A 22,964-nucleotide genomic window follows, 5' to 3' on the forward strand; every position below is an offset into this window, starting at 1 on the left:
TATTGTAACACTATTGATTATTTAAGACAGCTTTTTGCCTCTGCCTAATAATCTTTTATGCTTGAATCAATAATAGACAATACTAATTTTGTTTATTTTCCTAAAAATGTACTGTATAGATGTATAAATCTCTATGTACTCTTCTACTTAATAAATTCTCATTTACTAATTTTAGCAAATTGAAAATATAGATTTTTAAATACACTAGGAATAAATAAATACCCTATGTGTTTATTCCTGATCTGATTATTTTGTGTTTTTCATTAAAGTTCAGTACTTCTGTATTTTCACATAAATAGTTGTGCCTTAAGAAAATCCCATTTCCTTTGGTTTTAACCACAGCTTCTTTGACTACTAACTTAAGTGCTCCATTTCAAAAGCCAACTAACTAAAAAACTTGCCATGGTAAGGTAGCGATAGATTTCTTAGGTAGCTTATTCCTTAGGTGGGCAGCTAGGTGGCACAGTAGATACAGCACTGGCTCTGAAGTTGGGAGGACATGGAGCTGTGTTATCTTGAGCAAGTCAACCCCAATTGCCATCCAGGGCTGTCTCCAGTCATCCTGACATATACCTTGCCACTGGACCCAGATGGCTCTGGAGAAGACTGAAGTTGATGACCTTGCACAGCCCTTTCTCACTTAAAACCAATTCAGTGTAAGTCATGACATCACCCTGATGTCATGGTCCTCTTCAAAAACAAAAAAAACCAACAACAATAATTCCTTAGGTAGCTATACATTTCTGGGAAGGAACAGCAGCTAGCAGATAATGCAACCATCTAGCAGTTAGAATTGGTGTGGCCCATTTTGAATAAAAGCATGAGGAAAAATCTGCTTTTCTGTGGCTTTGCTTTCTGAATAGCAGTTTTAGTCCTGGCAAGAATTAGAGTAGATTTTATTAAACTGGACTGAATTGAATAAAATAAGATCCTTGCTCTTTAGAGTTTACAGTCTAGTACAGGAGATAGAAGTATTTAAATAACTGCATTAAAAAATAAGTACAAAATTCAGGGGTCCTAAAAGTCTAATGTAGCACTAGACTTATAGGACCACATATGTTTCATTATTCAGTGCGGGGAATTCCCAATTTATAAAATCCTTCCACCAATGTAGACTGGCAAATCATCTGTAACTTTTAGTTTTATATCTGTTGCCTGTGTCACTTACAGATTAAGAGATTTGCTAATGGCTATACATAGCTAGTATGTGTTAGAAACAGGGTTTGAACCCAGGTTTTCTCGATTCTAGGGTCAGCTGTCTGTATACTACCACTCCCCATTAAGAAAAAAATGTATGTTTATAACAATGTTATTTGAGATCTGAGGAAGGAATGATTATTTAAACACTTTCTATACAAATTTTAATATGTTTGTGGGATGACCTGATCTAAAAAGCCTCAACCAATTGATATTTTTCCCTTACCCCTTCAGCCTAGTTGTTAAAATGACAGAAAGGACAGATAACAGAGACAGCATGATGTAATGTGTTAAAGGAAATACCAAGTATGAAGAAGTTCTAGATAAAATTAGTGAATAATTATATATTCTTTGGGCCATATCTCTAAAAGCCTTTAAAAAGGACATAACTCTAGCTCTTCAGAGTGGGCTGTTTCCCCTCACACCTATAACAGAAAGCAGAAGGGTTGAGAAGTGTCAACTCTGAAAACAAATGACCAAAGGGTCACTGAGGTTTTACAACCACTGTTAACTCTTAAAAAAAAGAAAGAGCTCACACAGATTATCTCTACCACAGTTAACTCTAAAAAATAAAACAAAACAAAATAAAACCAAAGAGTTAACAGTAGTCCTCAGCAGACAATTGGCCACATGTATCAGGGTCTCCTCAAGGAGGAGACCCAAGACAGTGAGTCTAAACCGTAAGGTATATGTGTGTACATATACACATGTACATATACATACAAAATACACACATATTTGTGGCTAGACAAAGAATCCAACAGTGTGGTGTTGCAACAGTGGTGAGGCATAACAGCAACAGTGAGGCCAAAAGTTCATTCATAGCAGAGTTTCATGTTTGGGCTAGTTGGTGCTTGCCCGAGCACAGGGACCATCAGTTCTGAGATTTAGTTGCCCAGAGTTCATCAGGAGGGTGCACACAAAGGATTATTGTTATGCCAAGCTCAGGGCACAGCTTGCTTATGGTCCTTAAGCTCCAAAAATCATAGAAAAATAATAAAAAGAGAGGAGTTAAAAAAGACAGATGGTCTTGGCACGGGGATGCTGACAGAAGGTAAAGGGATGTCTCTTTCCTCTCCCTTATGCTGCTTTGAATTGGAGCTATTTAGATAAATAGTGGACCTTTGGTAGCAGGGAAGAGAGGTAGAAATGGATTTAAGCTATAAAAAGAACAAGGCCCAGGAAGCCTAGCAGAGATTCTGTATTCAGTGGGGAATAGCACAAGGGCACCACAGGAAAGGACAGGGCATTAGGGCCCTGGAATGCTAGAGGTGTGAATTGTCTTAGCCACATGTATTGCCTGTACGGATGCCTCACTGATCATGTGCCCACTCTTCCAACTGATGCTAGTTGTAGTTATGGGAGTGTATCCCAGGTTTATGTGACAGTGTTTTATAGCTATTTTTCTTACAATACAATGCCTTTGCTTGGATCTAATTGTGTCTATTGGCTGACAATTACACATAAGCACACCTGTGGTGGTTCATGAGCTATTGTTTTGAGAGGGAAGACCATACTACATAGCACCTTGAACCTAGAGCAATAGTTGCCCCCTGAGTACTCAGCCTATGACATAGTAAGCTGGATATACTATCCAGCTCTATGTTTATTTTTCACTTGATTGACTTTATCCCTCTTCTAAATTTCCCTATTTCTGTCAAAGACACTAACAGGCTTCTATAGTCTCAGGTTCATAATCTCTCCATTATTTTTTGCTTCTTACTTTCCCTCACCTCACATATCACATTCAGACACATATTACCTCTAGGCTAGATTTATTAGTTGATCTCCTGGCCTCATGGCTCTCTGCACTCCAATCCCTTTATCTATCCAACTTCCTTTACCTACACATGGTTTTCAGTGATTTTCTTTTAATGTAGAGCTGACCTACCTGTTTAATCTAACTCTAGTGATTCCTTATTAATTCTAGGATTGAATATAGAATCCTCTACTTAGCTTTTAAAACCCTATATCACCTGTCCCCACCCTCTTTATTTCCAATAACATTGAACATTGCTGTACCTCCTACACTCTTCTGTTTGGCCAGACAAAGCCTCTTTCTGTTCCTTATTCATGACACTCAATCTCCCATCCCCATGCCCTTGCACAGAGTGTCCTGCAACTGTTTGGAATGCACTCCCTTCTTACCCCTGTCTCAGAAAGTGCCTGAAAGCTCATCTCATCACTCAGATGCATTCTGCTGGTATCCTTCACTCCACCTCACATGCAGAGGATTTCCTTCTCATTTCCATAGTTTTACATGCAGAAATCAGCCCATTCCATTTTGTCCTCTCCAGGGGATTGATCCCTCCCATTCTAACTGCTTTGCTGTTGCCTATATTTTAATATATTTTTAATATTTTAAATATATTTTAAAATATATCAAAATATATTTTATGTCTTCTGATCCTCAAAAAAGCCCTCTATAGATTCTTTCAAAGCTATCATCCTGTATATCTTTCTCTTTTTTGTGGTTAAATTCCTTGAGAAAATCATCTATACTTGGTGCCACTACTTCCTTTCCTTTCACTTTCTTCTTAAATTGTTGCTACCTAGTAGGTCTGACCATATCACCCCTAGCCCATTCAAAAAATCCCAGTGTTTCTCTGTTACTTAAAAGATCTAATATGGGGTCAGCTAGGTGGCACAATGGATAAAGCACCGCCCCTGGATTCAGAAGGACCTGAGTTCAAATTTGGCCTCAGACACTTGACACTTATTAGCTCTGTGACCCTGGGCAAGTCACTTAACCCTCATTGTCCTGGAAAAAAAAAGATTGAATATAAAATCCTCCATTGGGCTTTTAAAGCCCTTTGCAAGCTGATCCCTTCCTACCTTCCCAATCTTCTTAAACCTTATTCCCCTCATGTACTCTACAACTCAATTATATTGTCCTGCTCATACAATACATACTGGCTCCTGATAGCATTTTCATTGGCTATCTCCTATACCTAGAATTCTCTCCATTTTCATGTTCTAGCTTCTATGTCTTCCTAAGTCTCAACTGAAATCTCACATTCTACAAGAACAATTTCCTGACCCCCTTAATGCTAGTTATTTCTATTTGTTGATTATCTCCAATTTGACCTATTTGTACATAGTTGCTTGTATACTACCTCAATTATCCTCTTAGTTCCATGAGATCAGGGACTTTTTTGTTTTTGTTTTTGTTTGTTTGCAGTATACAGCATAAGCAGCTCATCTGGCACATTTTGTTGTTATTGCTGTTGTTGTTATTGTTATTGAGTGCTTTCTGACTCTTCATGACCTGAAGAGTCATGAGATTTTCTTGGCAAAGATACTGGAGTGGTTTGTCTTTTCCTTTCCCAGCTCATTTTTCAGATGAGGAAACCGAAGCAAAGAGGGCTAAGTGACTTATCAAGTCCACACAGCTAGTCTGAAGGCAGATTACAACTCATGAAAATGAGTCTCTGATTCCAAGCTTGGCACTCTATCCACTATACCACCCAGGTGCTTAATAAATTTTTTTAAACATTCTAATTTATTATTTATTTTAAAAATTCTTTTCTTTTTAAATTTTGAGTTCTAAATTCTCTCCCTCCCTCTCACTTCCTCCCATGCCCACTGAGAAAGCAAGATATCAATTTTACATGTGAAATCATGTAAAATATTTGCATATTAGTTATATTTCCCCAAAAGGCCAGAAAAACAGAATGAGAAAATTATATTTCAATTTGCAATCAAAGTTATTTAGTTCTCTCTTTAGAGGTGGGTTTCATTTTTTCATTATGAGTCTTTTGGAATTGTCTTAGATCATTGTATTGATCAGAGAAGCAAAGTCATTTACAGTTGATCATTATGCAATATTTCTGTTACTGTGTATAACGTTTCTGTTCATTTCACTGTGCATCAGTTCATGTAAGTCTTTCCAGGTTTTTCTGAAATCATCCTACTCATCATTTCTTATAAACATATACCACAACTTGTTCAGCCATTCTCCAATTGATGAACATTCACTTGATTTCCAATTTTTTTGCCACCATATAAAGAGTCCTACAAATATTTTTGTGCATATATTTTTGTACATCCTTTTTTGACTGGTCTCTTTGAGATACAGACCTAGTAGTGGTATTGCTGGGTCAAAGGGTATGCACAATTTTATAGTCTTTTTGTCATAGTTCCAAATTGCTATCTAGAATGGTTGGACTAGTATACTACTGCACTAACAGTTCATTAGTGTACCTTTTTTTTCCCTCATCATTTGTCATTTCTGATGGGTGTGAAGTATACCTCAGAGGTGTTTAATTTGAATTTTTCTAATCAATCACAATTTAGAACATTTTAATGTGATTATAGATAACTGATTTCTTCTGAAAACTCTTGGGTTTTTGACCATTTATAAATTGGGGACTAGCTCTTATTTTTATAAATTTGACTCAGAATATATTTCAGAAATGAGAGAAACTTTACCAGTCATATAAACTTGCTGTAAAATTTTTCTGATATTACTTCATTGTCTACTGTACCTTTTGGCATGATGTAGTTTCCCTGATTTTTAATTAGGTCTGTTTTTGCTTTTGCTTTTTCTGACATCATGATCACTACCCCTGCCTTCTTTACTTCAGATGAAGTATATTATATTCTGCTCCAACTGTTAACTTTTACTCTGTATATGTCTTTCTACTTTTTTTTGGGGGGGGTGGGGCAATGAGGGTTAAGTGACACACAGCTAGTACCTGTCAAGTGTCTGAGGTCATATTTGAACTCAGGTCCTCCTGAATCCAAGGCCAGTGCTTTATCCACTGCACCACCTAGCTGCCCCCTATGTCTTTCTATTTAAAGAGTGCTATATGTAAATAACATATTCTTGGATTATGGTTTCTACTTTCATTTTAAAGTGAACTTATCCCATTTATATCCGAAGTAATAACTCTGTATTTCTCTCCACCCCATTATCTTCTGATTCTTTCTCCCGCTCCCTCTCCCTCTCTCTCCAAATTCTTTTGGAGTATTTTAATTAGTTTCAAATTAATTTTAACAGTTCTATCAGAAGCCCTTTATTGAATAGAATTTTATTTTATACTGGCTAATATAACATATGTTTAATGTTTCTGATCTTTTACATTTGTGAAGTTTCTAAGCCCTAAGTGCATAGTCTTTTTTTGTTGTTTTGTTTTGTTTTGCTATGTTGAGTTGAGGAGCATTTCTACTACTTTCTATTTCCATTTTAAAATGACTGAAATTTTAAAAATCCTATTTATTTAAAATTTTATTGCTACTTTCCTTTTTTCTTCCTTCTCTCTTTCCTTCTTGCTTTCCTTTGTTAGTTTTCTCCTTCCCTCTCTTCTCTCCTTCTCTACTTTCCTCCCTCCTTCTTTCTTTATTCCCTTCCCTTTCCTCCTTCCTCCTCCCTTTCCTCCTTCCCTACTTCACTCCCTTCCTTTTGTCCTTCCCTTGCTTCTTTCCTTCAAGAATGACAAGTGTGGGGGCAGCTAGATGGCGCAGTGGATAGAGCACCGGCCCTGGAGTCAGAAGTACCTGAGTTCAAATCCGGCCTCGGACACTTGACACTTACTAGCTGTGTGACCCTGGGCAAGTCACTTGACCCCAATTGCCTCACTAAAAAAAAAAAAAAGAATGACAAGTGTGGGGCAGCTAGGTGCACAGGCCCTGGATTCAGGAGGACCTGAATTCAAATCAGGCTTCAGACACTTGACACTTACTAGCACTTAACCCTCATTGTCCCACCAAAAAAAGAAAAAAAAAAAGAATGGCAGGTGTATTCTTTTTGTTTTTATTTTTCCTGCTTGTTTTAATATGTCTAGGTAATTTTCTTTCATTATTCTTGAAATATGATATATTGGCTCTTTTTGTGGATTATGGCTTTCAAAGTAGTGTACTTGTTCTTTTTTTTTACTTTTTAACATTATTTTTATCTTTTTTAACATTCATTAAAAAACTTTTAATTCAAAATTCTCTTCCTCTCTCCAAATGACTACCTTCCCTCTTTCCCTGACCCATTCAGAAACAATATGATACATATTATATGTGTATGGTTTTGCAAAAGATGTTTCATATTAGATATACTGTAAAACAACAACAACAAGAAAAATAAAGTGGAAAAATCTGCTTCACTTTGCACTCAGAATTCATTAGTTCTCTTAATATGGATAGTATTTTTCATCATATGTCCTTTGGAGTTGCTCTGGATCATTATATTCATCATAGTAGATTACAGTTGATTGTCATTACCAGAAATCTATTATCTGCTGTGTACAGGTACTTGATTCTGCTTACGTTGCTTTATGTCAATTCATATAAGTCTTCATGAGTGTTTTCTGAAACCATCCCCTTCATCATTTCTTACATTACATTAGCATTCCATCAAAATCATATACTTGTCCAGCCATTCTCCAGTTGATGGGAATCCTCTCATTTTCCAATTCTTTGCTGCCACAAAAAAGCTGCCATAAATATTTTTGTATGGTCCTTATCCCTTTTCTTTGATGTCTTTGGGAGACAGACTTCATAGTATTTCTGGTTCAGAGGGCACATCCAGTTTTATAGCCCTTTGGGCATAGTTATAAATAGTCCTCCAGAATGGTTGGATCAGTTTAGAACTCCCTCAGCAGTACAATAATGTCTTTTATTTTTTCAAGACTACAAAAAGATTAGAATGAGGAAGTGGAAACACTGATTGTGTATTTTTTTTCAAGGCATTTACCAGAAGGATATGGGATATAGAATGATAGCTAATATGGATGTTAAGGGTTTTGGGTAGGTTTTTTTGATTGGTTGTGGTTTTTTTTTAAGAAGGGAGTATCATAGTGATTAAAGCTAGTAAATAGGGGAAAAGCCAGGGAAAAGTTGAAAGAAAATTGGAATGATAGGGGACATTATCTTCTTCTTCTTCTTCTTCTTCTTCTTCTTCTTCTTCTTCTTCTTCTTCTTCTTCTTCTCCTTCTTTTGGCAGGGCAGTGAGGGTTAAGTGACTTGCCCAGGGTCACACAGCTAGTAAGTGTCAACTGTGAGTCTAGATTTGAACTCAAGTCCTCCTGAATCCAGGGCCGGTGCTTTATCCACTGCACCACCTAGCTGCCCTGATAGGGGACATTATAATGTAGAGAAATTTGTCTTGGCAAGGTTTACTTCTACACACATGAAGGAATGAAGGAGATAGTGGGGGAAGATGTCTAAGTGATGTGAGGCAAGGAGGATGGAAAAAGAAGGAGCTGTTTGGTCTGAGCTTTTTTCAATAAAGCATGAAAAAGTAAAGTCATCTGCTGAGAGTATGAGAGGATGGGGTGCCATGGAAGGCTTTTTAGGAGGGATAAAAATGGAATAGTTGCTGTGGTGAATCAGAAAGCAAATTGATTAGGCTTGCCTTGCTACAGAGGGACCAGCTGAAATTATGTAATGTAAATTTGTAGTAAATTCAGTCAGTGTAGGGTTGTGGGATTTTTTGTTGTTTTTTTTTAATAACTTTCTTCAACTCTTTTCAGCAGCATGTGAATAAGAGCAAAGGTGGCAGGTAATCAGAATAATCCAGGGTTAGGACTTTGCAGGGTGTAACACACACACACACACACATATATAATTTTTGTTATATGTGTGTGTGTGTGTGCATACACATATACCTGATTTTGAAAAATAAAACTTAGGCTTGAATCTATGACCTATATGACCCTAAATGTTTAGGCTATGTTGCCCTCATCTGTTAGGTGAGGGATTAGAATGTATATGTATATGTAGGTATGTGTGTACATATTTCATTCATATATATATATATATATATATATATACACACCTGAAAATGTATATGTATTTATGTGTATACACACATATTTATACATAAAAATGTATGTATGCATCAGGGCCTGCCCCTAACTCCTTTTTTTTTCCATTAGGATTTGAGGGAAACTGCTCAAGGAAGGGAAAAAGAAATGTTAAATGCCAGTTCTTTTATTTTAGCACATAGGGAAGATGTGTTCCTTATACAATTTCCTGCACTATGATATTGTGGGGTTTTTTTTGATTTATCAGGTTTTTCAGGAGGTATGTGGTCCTTATGTTATCTCTGCATATCCATTCTTCAAAATCACTTTGGTTTGTATAGAGATAATGTATTATTTTAATATTCTTCCATTTTTCTTCCCTTTTGCAAAAATTCCCTATACTTTTGTATTTTTGCCTTCTAAATCTGTTATTTCTCTTTCAGATATTCTACTTTTTTTGTAGAAATTTTCCATCATGTATTCAATTTTTTTCTATGCTGCTATTTGTAGTTTTAAAGTCTACAGTGAGAGTTCTGATTTCTGTTCTAATTTCTTACTTAGTTTTTTTTCTTTTTAGAATTTTACTTTTCTTTCTTATTGTGGGGTTTCTTGGATGATCTCTGGGAAGTCTGTAGTAATCTCTCTTCCATCCTCTAATATTGATTTGTTTTCCTTCACATAATATTTATTCAATGTTGTTTGGTTTCTTTTTGAAGTTATGCTCATTCATCCTTTGTCTTTAAAATGTTGATTCATCTTCTTGGTAAATTGCCAAGTCTCAATTAGACTGCCAATTTTAACAGCATGGTAAATAGCTGACATTTACATAGTGCTTTAAGGCTTACAAAACACTTTCTCTTATTTCTTGAGGAATCTATGATTTTATCAGAATAAGAAGCTCCTGGTGAGTAATGTCCTCTACAAATTTCGATCAATATTTTTCCATTGTTTATAGTGATGGAAAATTGTCTGGGAATCTAAGAACTTACCTGATTTGCTTAAGATTTCAGAGCCAATGTTGTGCCAATTCAATTGAGCCAATTCAAATCATGCCAATTCAAGAAGAGGAACTTGAATTCAGTTCTTTCTGCCTGTGAAGCAAGCTCCATCTCCATTACTCCATGTTGCATTTCACAAGGCATTTTAATCCATTTTGTAATTTAGCCTCATCCTGTGGATGAGGAAACTGAGATTCAGATAGTTTAAGTGACTTGCCAATGATCATGCAACTAGCAAGTGTTAGAGGCAATATCTGTGAGAAAATACACCCAGAGGTCCCTCTCGAGGGGACAATATTAAGACTGATTGGATTGACTTTGCTGATTAACTGACTTAAATTTAACTTAATTAAAGCCACACCTACCTGAAAGCCTGGCCCCCAGAGGGTGTGTTTTCTGAACTGTGACCTCAGCATGTTCTGTTCATGGACCACCCTTAAGTCCAGTAAACCAATAGATTTGAATGATGCTAGCCAATTAGCTTGGAACAGTCTAGAAGGGCCGCCTCTCCTCCAGACCGGGAGGAAGCTCACACTCACACATGCTCTCCGACGCAGATGTGCTCATGGTGGGGGACTTGGAGAAACGAGGAAGCCAGACTGAGGCTCTATCTCTCCTCCACGCTAGATAGGCTTTCTTAACTTTCTGCACCACGTGTTCTCTCATTACTGATATTTGGTATGCATTAATAAATGCTTAATGCCCAAAACTGGTACTAAAGCTTCTAATTTATAAGTAGCAATATATGAGAAACCCCAGCTAATTTTCCCTAAACTTGGGACAGAAATAAGGCAATCACATATAATTTTAATGGCCACAATCTAAATGCAGTTTTTCCAGACTTAAAGCCTAGCGTTCAGTGCATATATCACTGGTGCAAAGTAGAAGATAGAACCTGTATCTGAGTCCATAGAATACTCTTCTATTCTAACTTTAGAATAAATATGCTAACAAGCTGCATGAAATACAGTGAAATTAATACAAAAGGAATACATAGATAAATTCTGGGAAATAATATGTCATTTAAATCACAATTGTTAGAAGAGATCGCTAGTATGTCAGAAAGCTTAAAACGTGAAAAGGATAAGTGACTTTTATAGTGTTTACCATCACTTACTAGGGTTAAATTGACAAGATAAATCCCTGAAAATACAGGTTAATTCTTCATAGGAAATATACTTAAAATTTCAATAACTGTTATAATCACTTAATAGGTGAAGCCTATTAAGGAACAATGGTTAAATTTTCCCAAGTAATGAACAACAGAGACATTAATAGACATGACACATATTTATATTTTTTCTCAAAAAACATACAATATAATTATTGGTGAAAGATTAATTACCTACATAGTTCTATTGTGAAAATATCAGCAAGACTGAAATACCTTAAAAAAAATTAGTATCTTCCTTTTCTTGTTTTTTGTTTGTTTTGTTTTTGTTTTTTTGCGGGGCAATAAGAGTTAAGTAACTTGCCCAGGGTCACACAGCTAGTGTCAAGTGTCTGAGGTTGGATTTGAACTCAGGTCCTCCTGAATACAGGGCCACTGCTTTATCTACTGCTCCACCTAGCTTCCCCCAGTATCTTCCTTTTCTAAGGAACTGTTTGTAATAACTATATAACTGATTGAATGTTAGCTTCACTTGCCAGGCTAATTAAATTAGTAAATGCTTTCAACTAACACTTAATCATTTCTTCATCAGAAGAGCATATTTCTTCCTTTAGTTCTGACACTGCTTTGGGCTAAAGAGCAGCTTGACTTAGGCATCATATCAACCTGTTCTTCTTTAATCAGTCTATTCTGCAGATGGAATGCAAAAAGGTTATGTTTGCTTTTCCAAAAAGGACACATTTACTGACCATTAGTAGCTCTAATTGCCTATTCAGAAAACCTGACCTGCTACACATATGGCTTCCTGCTCCTTGGTTGAGCTTATAAACAACCCCTTCAGCCATGATCTTTCCTTTTTCAGGTCAGAACAGAAAAGATGAAGAGAAAATCATACTGGATCCCTTTTTCCCGGTTTGTGCAAATCTGCCTCCAACCCCGTGATCGTTTCCTACAATCAGGATATGGTTACTTGGATGACTATGTTTTCAGTCATCCACTCACCTTTGAAGTTCACTTTTGTGCGAAATATTTTCATATACTAAATATCAATTTTAAATTAGTTCTTCTCTACAGGCTCTGAAATCTCTACTCCCCTCTCTCACAAACAACAACAAAAGATCCCTGGACCTTTTAAAAACAAAATGACCTTTTTCTCTTCTGAATCTTTTAAACATGTTTTGAACAGACAAAAGGTTTGCACCACAGTTTCATGGTAGTTTTCTCACTGCTCCATTTCTACTTGTTCTAAACTCTCCTCAGAGCTGTATAACTAAAAGATTAATGAATACAATTCAACTGCTTAAGATTTATTTTTCTATAAGCCTAGCCTGATACATCCTATAACACAAAAGTGATAGTGCCATGTCTCTACATAATTTTATCTTTTAGATCAAACATCTGAAGAACTGATTGAATATCAGAGTATGAGTGAAAGGAATGATATGTTGTAACAAAATTATCTGTGATTGGGTTTCCAAAATTTACCTGAAAAACTGTTTGCAACAACAGAAGCATATACTATAATCAGCAAATCTCAGTACTCTTAGCCCAAAATAGTCATTGCTGTTTGAAAGAGTTCAAATATTAACAAAGAAAAATGATTTGGTGAAGCAATAAATTGCTTAGAATTTTCCATAGCTTTAAAAGTTCTGGAATGGCAATGATTGATGGTGGATATAGCATATGAAAGATACAATTATTCACATACCACTTTACTCAATAGTATTTTGTAGGACTAAATTTTTTTCAGGATACATTGAAACATATGTATCCATGTAATACATGTAATTTTCATATTTCCTTTTTATTGACTTTTATAGTTTTCACTTTAAGAGGAAAGATTAATTCCTTTTTCTTTCCCACTTTGAAATAAAGTTAATGGAAGTTTTTATGTTTCTTCAGAAGGCCTATAAAAAATATGTTTTCAGACATTGTATACATTGATCTAGAGTACCAATTAGAGCTTTTATTTCATTCTGTAACACCAGGGAAAGGGGTTAGACCTCCTGTATGGAGAACTTCCAGGTAAGAAAACTCTATCAATGAAGGCTACTACAATTTACAATCTTAGAGAGTTGCCTAGAAAACTGAGAAGTTAAATAACTTGCAAAGGGGTCATCCAGTCATTATGTATCAGAGGCAGGACTTCAACTAAGATCAGCTCTTTATCTATTGTGCTAAATTGCCTGAGTAACTAGAAATTCTCAATAAGCAATGACTTGGGGGCAGCTAGGTGGAGCAGGGGATAAAGCACCAACCCTGGATTCAGGAGGACCTGAGTTCAAATCTGGCCTCAGACACTTGACCCTTACTAGCTATGTGACCCTGGGCAAATCACTTAACCCACATTACCCTGCCCCAAAACAAAAAACAAAAACAAACAAAAAAAGGCAATGACTTGTGGCTCTGAAGGCTCAGAGGACAGTGAATTTAACTTTTAAATAACATTATTATTTTTAGGACTCCTTTATTCAAACAAAAGAGCTAACTTGAATGTCTAGAAGAAATTATTTTATTTTCTCTCAAAAGTTATTTAAGAATTCTATTTGCAATTGAAGAAACTCATTCTGGAAAACTAAACCAATTCCTATTTTAACAAAAAATTTAAAATCAATTTGAGGATTTGTTAATATCACCATGGAGACTACAACATGAATTCTTATGATATACCTCTTCTTACATAACCCATGCCTGCAATTATATCTTGAAGCCAAGCATGAATATTGTTTTGGAAAAAAAGAGTATACATTTTTATAAAATGATGGGGAAACCTCGAAATTACTATAAGTGGAGACAACAAAGAAGGAAACATTTCATTTTAAAAAAGCTATATTCCCTACAAGTTGTAGAAATTGGAGGGAGGGATGACTGCCTTGTTTTTAACATCATTCTCAAGTAAAAATGAAAACTAACTGAATTAGTTTTCATTAATTCCACTAAGTAGCTCAAGTTTCAGAGGAAGAAAATATGTATATAGCACCTTGGCAAGATGAAAAGGAGAAATAGAGTTGTCCATCATTAGAATTTTTTTCAGGATATCTTGAAACATCAGTATTACATCCAGACTTATTTTTATATGATAGCCCTGCAAAAACTAGGAAATTTTCTTCTTTCAATGAGAGACAAAAAGAGACAGACAGACCAAAAAAAGCAGAAACAGAGAAGCAGTGACATTAAGAGAACTGGTCATATACATACTAATAGCACTTTCTCCCTCCTGGAAGTTTTTCATGCTATTTTAAAGTTAATTTCATTTTAAAAAGTTTTTCTCCTGTAATTTTTTTTTCTGAAGATTTTCAAACTTTCAATAAAAGTTTGTTATCAGTGTTTGGCATTTCTTTCTGGAAACTGAGCAGAAAGAGGTGATAGGTAGAGTTTGTATATGTATGTATGAGGGAGAAGAAGGGTTCTTTGCTTCTATAAAATATGTCGAAAGTCTTTTTTGTTATTAGTTGATGTGAGAATTTGGAGGAAGATCATTTTAAAAGATGCTTAGGGAGGGGAAAAGGAGAAGAGATACAGTACAAACTTGTAAAAACAGTTTAATTGCGGGAGTGACTGAATTAGATAGTCTGTAGTTCTTTGTCAGGCTAAATATGCCAAATTCACTGGTGTGGAAGAGATTTTTTTTTCTTATTAATCGCTTAATCCACCCATATCCACAATAGACTCATAGGGTTCCACAATCCCTAGTAGCAAAAGGATTACTACCAAAATGGATCTGTTTCTTTTTATTTTCCTTATTCTTTAGTGAAGACTAAAAGCAGATATCTGCTTTTATCAGTAGTTCTTTCCCATATAGTTTCAGAGATTATAAAATTTTCATAACTTGATGTGTCCTTTAGTAGAGGAAATAGGCATGAGATCTATCTACTCTCAGCAGTTTAAAAAGTTTTCTTCTCAGGATAATACATTTTGCATTTTTCTTCCTATTCACACAAGTCTGAATGACTAATAGCAAATTTGTTTTCACAAGTTTGTACTGTATCTCTTCTCCTCTGCCTCTCCTCAAGCATCTTTAAAAATGATAATACTTCTCTCAACTCACAAAAGTTAATTTCATTCTAGTGTGCTCACTCTCCCAATGTATACTCACATTGTCAGGCTGGGTCTCCAGAGGGTAACTCTGGGTTATCTATTCCTATACTGTAACCCAGTCATTCCCCTACCTGTGTTCTACTCATTAATAATCAGACAGTAGCTCAAATGGAATGTCATGAAAAGTAGTTACAAAGCATACCCGCAAAACAAACAATCCTTGAATGCATTCCCCACCAAGTCCAGGGTGGGGAGAGTGAATACACATTTAAAGAACAATGGTAGTAAGGAAGATGTCTACAGAACAAAGCAACTCACAAATCTGGAATTGCAATTCTCTCTCTAGAGAATACTCTCAAAATTCACTGCATGGCATCTCTTACTGGAGAGGTCATTTTATTGCTGGGATAGACTAGGCAGGTAACTTAGTATTAAAACTGGCTCCTCACAGGGCATAAAAGGATTAATCCATTAGATTCTCTGGAAAACTACAGTCTCCACCACTTCCAGCCTCATGCTCAAATGAGTACTACCATCTTTTTTCAGGTGGAGTACTGTTGTGCTCTTTCAGAAAGGGCAAAGACCCTTACTAATCCCAGGCAAAGGGCAAAGGGCAAAATTGGGGAAAGGTTCAAGACCTTCCAGACCTTGGATCTGAGGTTTTTCCCCCTCAGGGAAGAAGTAGGAAAGGTGTAGTGTACCCTTTTCAAGGATCCTTCCTATTTCAGTATTCAATTCCTTTAGTGAGGGACCTCACCCTAAATTATGGTGACTACTCAGCATATTTCCTAAATTCCTGAGCAGTCTATGCAAATGAGTCACAGAGGTGGGGGTATGGGGAACAAAGGAGGAAGTCTCTGCCCATTATCCAGATGGCCTTTTCATATTCAATGAAGTCTTATGTTTCCTACCAAGTGTGGAATGCTTTGTTTAGAAGGGATTCACCCTTGCAAATGTAATTTATCCTTATATCTTTATATCCTTTTATGATTTAAAACTTTCTTGAATGCTATAAAGGTCATATCCTTACACTGGAATTTGATGTTGAATATTGGGGCTTCTTTTAACTGATACATTTCTGAGTTTCTCTAAGCTTTATTAGGTTCTCTAATTAATGTGTCTTTCATATATATATTTAATTTCTTAATAAGAGCATGCTTATAAGCATATAATATGTGAATTATGATTAAACCTAGCGTATTCTGGGGCAGCTCTGTGGTGCAGTGGATAAAGCACTGGCCTGGGAGTCAGGGGAACCTGAGTTCAAATATGGCCTCAGACACTTACTATCTATGTGAGCCTGGTCAAGTCATTTAACCCTGCTTGCTCATCTGTAAAATGATCTGGAGAAGGAAATGGCAGACCACTCCAATATCTTTGACAAGAAAACCCTCATAGGGTCATGAAGAGTTGGACATGACTGAAATGACACACCAAAAATGTACTCTGAACAACAGAGAAATTGGTTTTATATTTGGAACATTTTAAGCCCATTTGAAAATTTTAAGCCTATTTGTGAGTGAAAAGGTAGCTAGCCTAGGATGATTTTTTTCATTTGTTCATAAAATATCTGTAATGCATTGAGAGTTTGGCTACCTGGATTATTGTTTTAGTTCTGTCTTTAACTAGATTTGTGAATTTGAGTAAGTCATAACATTCCTACCTGTCAGTTTTTTCAGTGTGAAATAATGGAGTTGTAGTAGATTATCTTTCTGGCTCCAGAATCTATCTTAGATTCAGAGGGTTGTTTTTTTTATATTTAGATATAAAAGCCACTTTAAAAAATGAATGGCTGAATAAGTAAATAAATGGCTATCCTTTGCAAACTATTGGCAGTTTCTGTTAAATTACACAAAGGAGTCATTAGCCATGCTATTAATGGCTGAATCCCTCACAATAGCAAATGCCAACAGGGTTTGGGGGAATAGTAGAATCAATTAGGAATAACAGAGTCAATTGTCACCAGAAAGATGAAAATGCTTCAAAATGGTACTATTGGGGAATTCTAAATTTCTAACCTTCCATCAATCAAGAAGTACGTATATTAAGCACCTAGGCACCTTGATAGATATTGAGGTTACAAATTAAAAAGTGAGACAGCCTCTGCCCTCAAAGATCTTTTATTCTCTTGAGAAGATGCAGTATATTAATAGATAACTAAATACTGTATAAATACAAAATAAATGCAGTGTATTTTGCAGAAAAGTAAACAACAGAGTGAACAGCATGAAGAGTAGTGGCTCTAGAATAAGAAAACCTGGGTTCAGTCCTGCCTCACTTAATATTTTTGGCCTCAGTTTTCTCAACTGCAAAATGAAGGGGTTGGACTAAATAGTCTCTGAGCTTTCTCCTGTCTATAATACTATGAATTGGGAAAATCAAAAAGGCACTTGAACTGAGTATTGAAGAGAGTGAGGTTTTCCAAGAGGTGAAATAGCCTATGCAGAGACACAGATGGGGAAGATTGAACATCAAGTACCAGAAACAGGAAAAGGACTGATTTGGATAGAGCAATGTTCTCCAAATTTTCTTTCTGCCTTTCTTTCTTTCTTTCTTTCTTTCTTTCTTTCTTTCTTTCTTTCTTTCTTTCTTTCTGTCTTTCTTTCTGTCTTTCTTTCTTTCTTTCTTTCTGTCTTTCTTTCTTTCTTTCTTTCTTTCTGTCTTTCTTTCTGTCTTTCTTTCTGTCTTTCTTTCTTTCTTTCTTTCTTTCTTTCAATTTTGTTTCGTTTTTCGTGAGTTGATAGAGGTTAAGTGACTTGCCCAGGGTCACACAGCTAGTAAGTGTCAAATGTCTGAGGCCAGATTTGAATTCAGGTCCTCCTTAGTCCAGGGCCAGTGCTCTATCCACTGCACCACCTAGCTGCCCCATCCAAATTTTCTTAGTCACACTTTCTTATAAGTAAAAAAAATTAATAATTCACACTTGTCAATTTTTGTTTTTCTGCCTGTTTTCTACAAAAAAACAAACAAAAACCTGATCAGAGAAATTATTTTCATAATGTCTCCTTATAGGAAAAATATAGTACCAGTTTATTTGTCCAAAGAATAAGCAAACATGAATCTTCCAATGAAGGAGCTTGAAGGCTCCCTCTTTCTGAGGGTATATAAGGTTGTTCACTGGTTACAGGTGTTATCAGCTTTGTTAGCATGATACAAATCAACTTAAAGCAAATACTATGACAAGAATGGACTTAATGCAAATCAGTTTAACAATTTCAGTTATATCTAGAATGTAGGAAATACCCAATAAGTATGATAGTTCCACTTAACAGAAACATTGATAAGATTATATGATTACGAAAAAGGGTTTGGCAAGAAGGAGGATGCTCAGATAATTTTACAAAATAGGGACATACTATCCTGGGGAAAGAAGTCAAGGGGCATTTTGCTCCTCTTAATCCAGGGTTTCATAAAATCCATTTGGATAATAAGGCAGCTCCATCAAATCCAGGTGGTCCATACATTCGTCATGATACACCCTAATATGTGTTCATTCATTCATGTAGTTATATGAAAGTTATAAAAACACTTTGTAAAAATGCAGACCCAAATAATTAGAAAAATATTAATTATTCCTGGGTCAAACCAATATAATCAAAATGGCAATATAACCTAAATTTGTTTACTTATTCAGTACTGTAACAAACCACCAAAAGATTATTTTGTAGAGCAAGAAAAAAATAATGAAATTTCATATGGAGGAACAAAAGGTCAGGAATCTCAAGAAAAATAATAAAAAGAGGCAAACAAAGGGACTTTCTGTACCAGATGTTAAATTATACTACAAAACAGTAATTATTAAAATGAACTGTTACTGGTTAAAAAATAAGAGATGTCAATCAGTGGAACAGACTAGGTACACAAAATATAGAAGTAATTGAACACAATAACATAGTGTTCAATAAAACCAAAGACTTCATATACTGGGGAAAGGAATAATTATTTTATTTTATTTTATTTTGCAGGGCAAAGAGGGTTAAGTGACTTGCCCAGGGTCACACAGCTAGTAAGTGTCAAGTGTCTGAGGCCAGATTTGAACTCAGGTCCTCCTCAATCCAGGGCCAGTGCTTTATCCATTACGCCACCCAGCTGCCCCAGGAAAAATTACGTTATAAAAACTGCTGGGAAAATTAGAAAGCTGGCTGCTAGAAACCAAGTATAGACAGAAGTCCTTAGACTACTATTAGGCCTATACTCCTAAGAGAGCAAAGAAAGAGAAAAAGTACCCATTTATGTTAAAATACTTATAGCAAACTCTTTTGTTAGTAACCCCAATTAGAAACAAAAGAAAAACTTGAAGAATTGTGATACACAAATTATGATATGTCAATATCACAATTTGTAGGTATATAAATATTTTGGAATAATTGTTCCACAAAAATGATGAATCATTTCAGAGAAACCTGTAAAATTTTTATGACTTGCAGAGTAAAGTGAACAGGATCTTAGGATAACAATTTACACAATGAAAACAACATCATGCTGACAAACAACTTTGAGAGATTTCAAAACTCTTATTAATGCAATGATAAACTATGAATCCAAGGGATGGAAGATAGATCAAACCACCCACCTTCTTCCAGTTAGGTGATGGATTTAAAATCTAGAATGACAGATGTATTTTTAGACATGGCCAATAAAGGATTTTGCTTTGCTTGACTATACAAGGTTGTTGTTGATGATGACGACAATGATGATGATGTTATTCAATTTGGAAGCAGTGGGAGAGAGCAATAATAATTTTTAATTTTTTTAATTAAAAAAATCAAAGTGAAATTACATTTTAAAATTTAAATTAAAAAATTAAAAAAACAAAAGTACAGAGGTGGAAAATAGCAATGTCCTCCATCAGCATGATACCTATTTGTAGTGTAGTTTGACTGGAAGATACAGGGCACAAAAGGGAATAATATGAACTAAAACTGGTAAGATAGGTTGGGATCAGATTTTAGAGGACCTTAGTCATTTTATTTACTTACTTAGTTCCTTCTATGTACCAGGCACTGAGCAAAGTACTAAGAACACAAAGAGAAGCAAAAGATAGTCTTTTCCTTTGAAAAGCTCCCAATATAAATGGGGAAAACAGCACATAAACAATATACAAAAGCAAGCTATATATAGGAAAAATAGGATATAACTTACAGAAGGAAAACACTAGAATTTAAAAGAAAGTTTGGAAAGGCTTCTTGTAGAAGGTGGGATTTTAGTTGAGATATGAAAGAAGCTAGGGAAGCCAGAAGGCAGAGATGAGGAGAACATTTCAAGAATGAAAAACAGTCATACAAAAATGTCATCTTGTTCATGCAAACAGCAAGGAGTCCAGTGTCACTTGATTAAAGGCCACATGGTGGAAAGGGAATAAAAGTTACAGGAAGATGGGAAAGATATGGGAAGGAGTTAGGTTATAAAGGGTTTTGAATGCCAAAGAGAAGATTTTGTATTTGATCCTAGAGGTGATAGGGAACCCCTGGAGTTTATTGAGTTGGGAGAGGTGGGGTGACATGGTCAGACCTGTACTTTAGGAAAATTACTGTGGAGTACAGAAGTAGAAAAGTGTTAAGAGATGAGTAGGCATGGTTGAATTAGAGATAAGCCCCACAATATCTATCATAGGAGGAAGTTGGTATGAAACCCAATCTCCAATCATATATCCCTTGAGGAAAGATTATTGTACCCAAAGGAGCCTTGGCTCTTGGATCTCCCTCTTTTTGGAGATCATTGTTACATCATAGTCTGGAAGGATAGACTGGAACAATATTTGCATAGGGTTTTTAAGTGGCAAATAAAGGAGCTTTTATCATATATGAAGAGCCAAGGAGAAGCCATTGATGCTTCTGGAAGAGGAGAAGAAGTGACATGGTCAGTTCTTCACTTTAAGAATATCAGTTTGGCAGCTTACAACAGAAGAATTGGAAAAGAGAGAAGCTGAACCCAAACTCAGTTTGCAGTTTATTACAAAATAAACTCTAAGTGAGAGGTGATGAAAGCCTAACCTAGGGTGATTGTGGTGTTAATTAGGAAGGGAGACATGGGAGAGATATAGAGAAAGCAAAATTCACATGACTTAGTTACTGATTGGATATTATGAAGTGAATGAGAATGTTGCAAACCTAGTTTAGTGGTGCCCTCAAGGAAATTGGAGAACTGAGTTTAGGGAGAAAGAGAGTGATCTGAGTTTGAGGTACCAATGAGACATCCAAGTGAAGATGCCAGTAGACAGCTGTAAATGTGGGACTGAGACCTCAAAGGAGAAATAAATGAATCTGTATATTGGGAGTTATCTGCATAGAGATGAACCCACAGAAAATGATGAGATCACCACAAGAGAGGGAGTAAAGAAAATGAAAGGGTCCATAATCAATTCCTATGTGATATTCATGCTCAGAAGATAAGTATTTATTAAGTCCTCTTTATATGTCAGGCAAGACATGGATGAGGATCTTGCTAAGAAATCCAGAAGGATAGGTAAGAAGAAAACTACAGTAATATCAGGAAAATCTAGGGAAGAAAAAAATGTCCCGAAGTGGGTGGGTCCACTCAGTGATATTGAATGCTATAGAAAGGTCCACAAGGAATGAGATTTAAGAAAAGGACATTCGGGGTGAAGGGGTAGCTAGGTGGCACAGTAGATAAAGCACTGGCCCTGGATTCAGGAGGACCTGAGTTCAAATCCAGCCTTACTTGACACTTAATAGCTTTGTGACCCTGAGAAAGTCACTTAACCCTCATTGCCCTGCAAAAAAAAAAAAAAAGTAGTAGTCTCCCGGTATATGAGGTCATTAATTTCTGTTTACTTCTTTGCTTAGTTTAACCAAGTCAAAGACTACTAAAGGAAACATAGTTTTTTAAATTACCTTTAACAAACCGTAAGATAAAGATGCTTTTTTCCTATCTAGAAGCCAAAGGGAGAGTGATAGCAATAAGTGAAAGCATAAGAAAAACAATTGTTCATGTTTATATTTTATGTTTCTTAATATTTGTTTATAATTTATTACAATTTTAGAAATGAACATGTTTCCTCAAATGTGGTACAACTCAGGATAACTGCCTTATTTTCTCTCTCCCCCATTGACATATATAATTGCTCATCAATTCCTTATTTTACTGTATAAAAAGTACAGAATATATCAATATCAAAATGTTTTATGTTTTGATAGCATTTAATAGAATCACTGAATGCAACAAAAACTGAAGTGATCTAATTTGTAATTACATTACATAAAACTTAAGTACTATCTACTCATATACTCAAAAAAGAAAAGGCTCCTGGATTTACCATCAAAATGATTATTTGGAAGAGAAGATGCGGTCAGTAAACCAAAGAAAGGGAAATTGAACCTCTGGGTCTAAACTTTCAAGGATAGAACCTGGTCCATTTGAGCCTAAAGTACTTGAAGAAACTTTTGACCCACAAGTTACAATGGATGGAATTTTGTTAGTCCTTGATTAAATTGATGGCAAAATCCTTCCCTGAGCTTTGAGGCAAAGACCAAATCCTCAAGAATGAGAGCCCCAGACAATGCTTTTTGATGCATATGGATTAGTTATAAGGTATATCATTCAAATAATGGCTGTGATTTATAATCTCATCAGATTGAGGGAACTCCTCAATTTGTTTAAGAGACAAACAAGAGCTCAGTTTATAATTTTAATTGATTTGGAAACTCCTTAATTTGATTAGACAGTTCCTTGATCCATAGCCCCTTATAAATATAATTAGCTTGTTTTTATATGCCAGGATTAAGGGTACCCAATCATTATGCCCCTCAAAAGTAGTAGCTGTTGCTTAAAGAATTCCAAGGAGAGGCAGCTCATCATCTCTTGAGGCATTCTGTTCCATTTTTTGAACAGCAATTGTTAGAAAGGTTTTCCTGAAATTAAACC

General features: G+C 35.6%; 1 protein-coding gene across 3 annotated transcripts in view; it reads left to right on the forward strand.

Annotated features, from left to right (window-relative positions):
- Window positions 1-22,964, forward strand: part of CNTN1 (contactin 1) — a 253,372-nt gene that overhangs the window by 135,135 nt on the left and 95,273 nt on the right. The window contains exon 15 of one of the 3 annotated variants that reach the window (XM_043966354.1): window positions 11,905-14,369. The exons of the other annotated variants lie outside the window; for them this stretch is intronic. Coding sequence (XP_043822289.1) covers window positions 11,905-11,984 — 80 coding nt within the window. The 3' untranslated portion in view covers window positions 11,985-14,369. Of the gene's footprint in view, window positions 1-11,904; window positions 14,370-22,964 lie in introns of those variants that run through there. 3 annotated transcript variants of the gene reach the window in all.

This window comes from Dromiciops gliroides, chromosome 5 (genome assembly GCF_019393635.1).
Source record: "Dromiciops gliroides isolate mDroGli1 chromosome 5, mDroGli1.pri, whole genome shotgun sequence".
Classification (NCBI taxonomy): domain Eukaryota; kingdom Metazoa; phylum Chordata; class Mammalia; order Microbiotheria; family Microbiotheriidae; genus Dromiciops; species Dromiciops gliroides.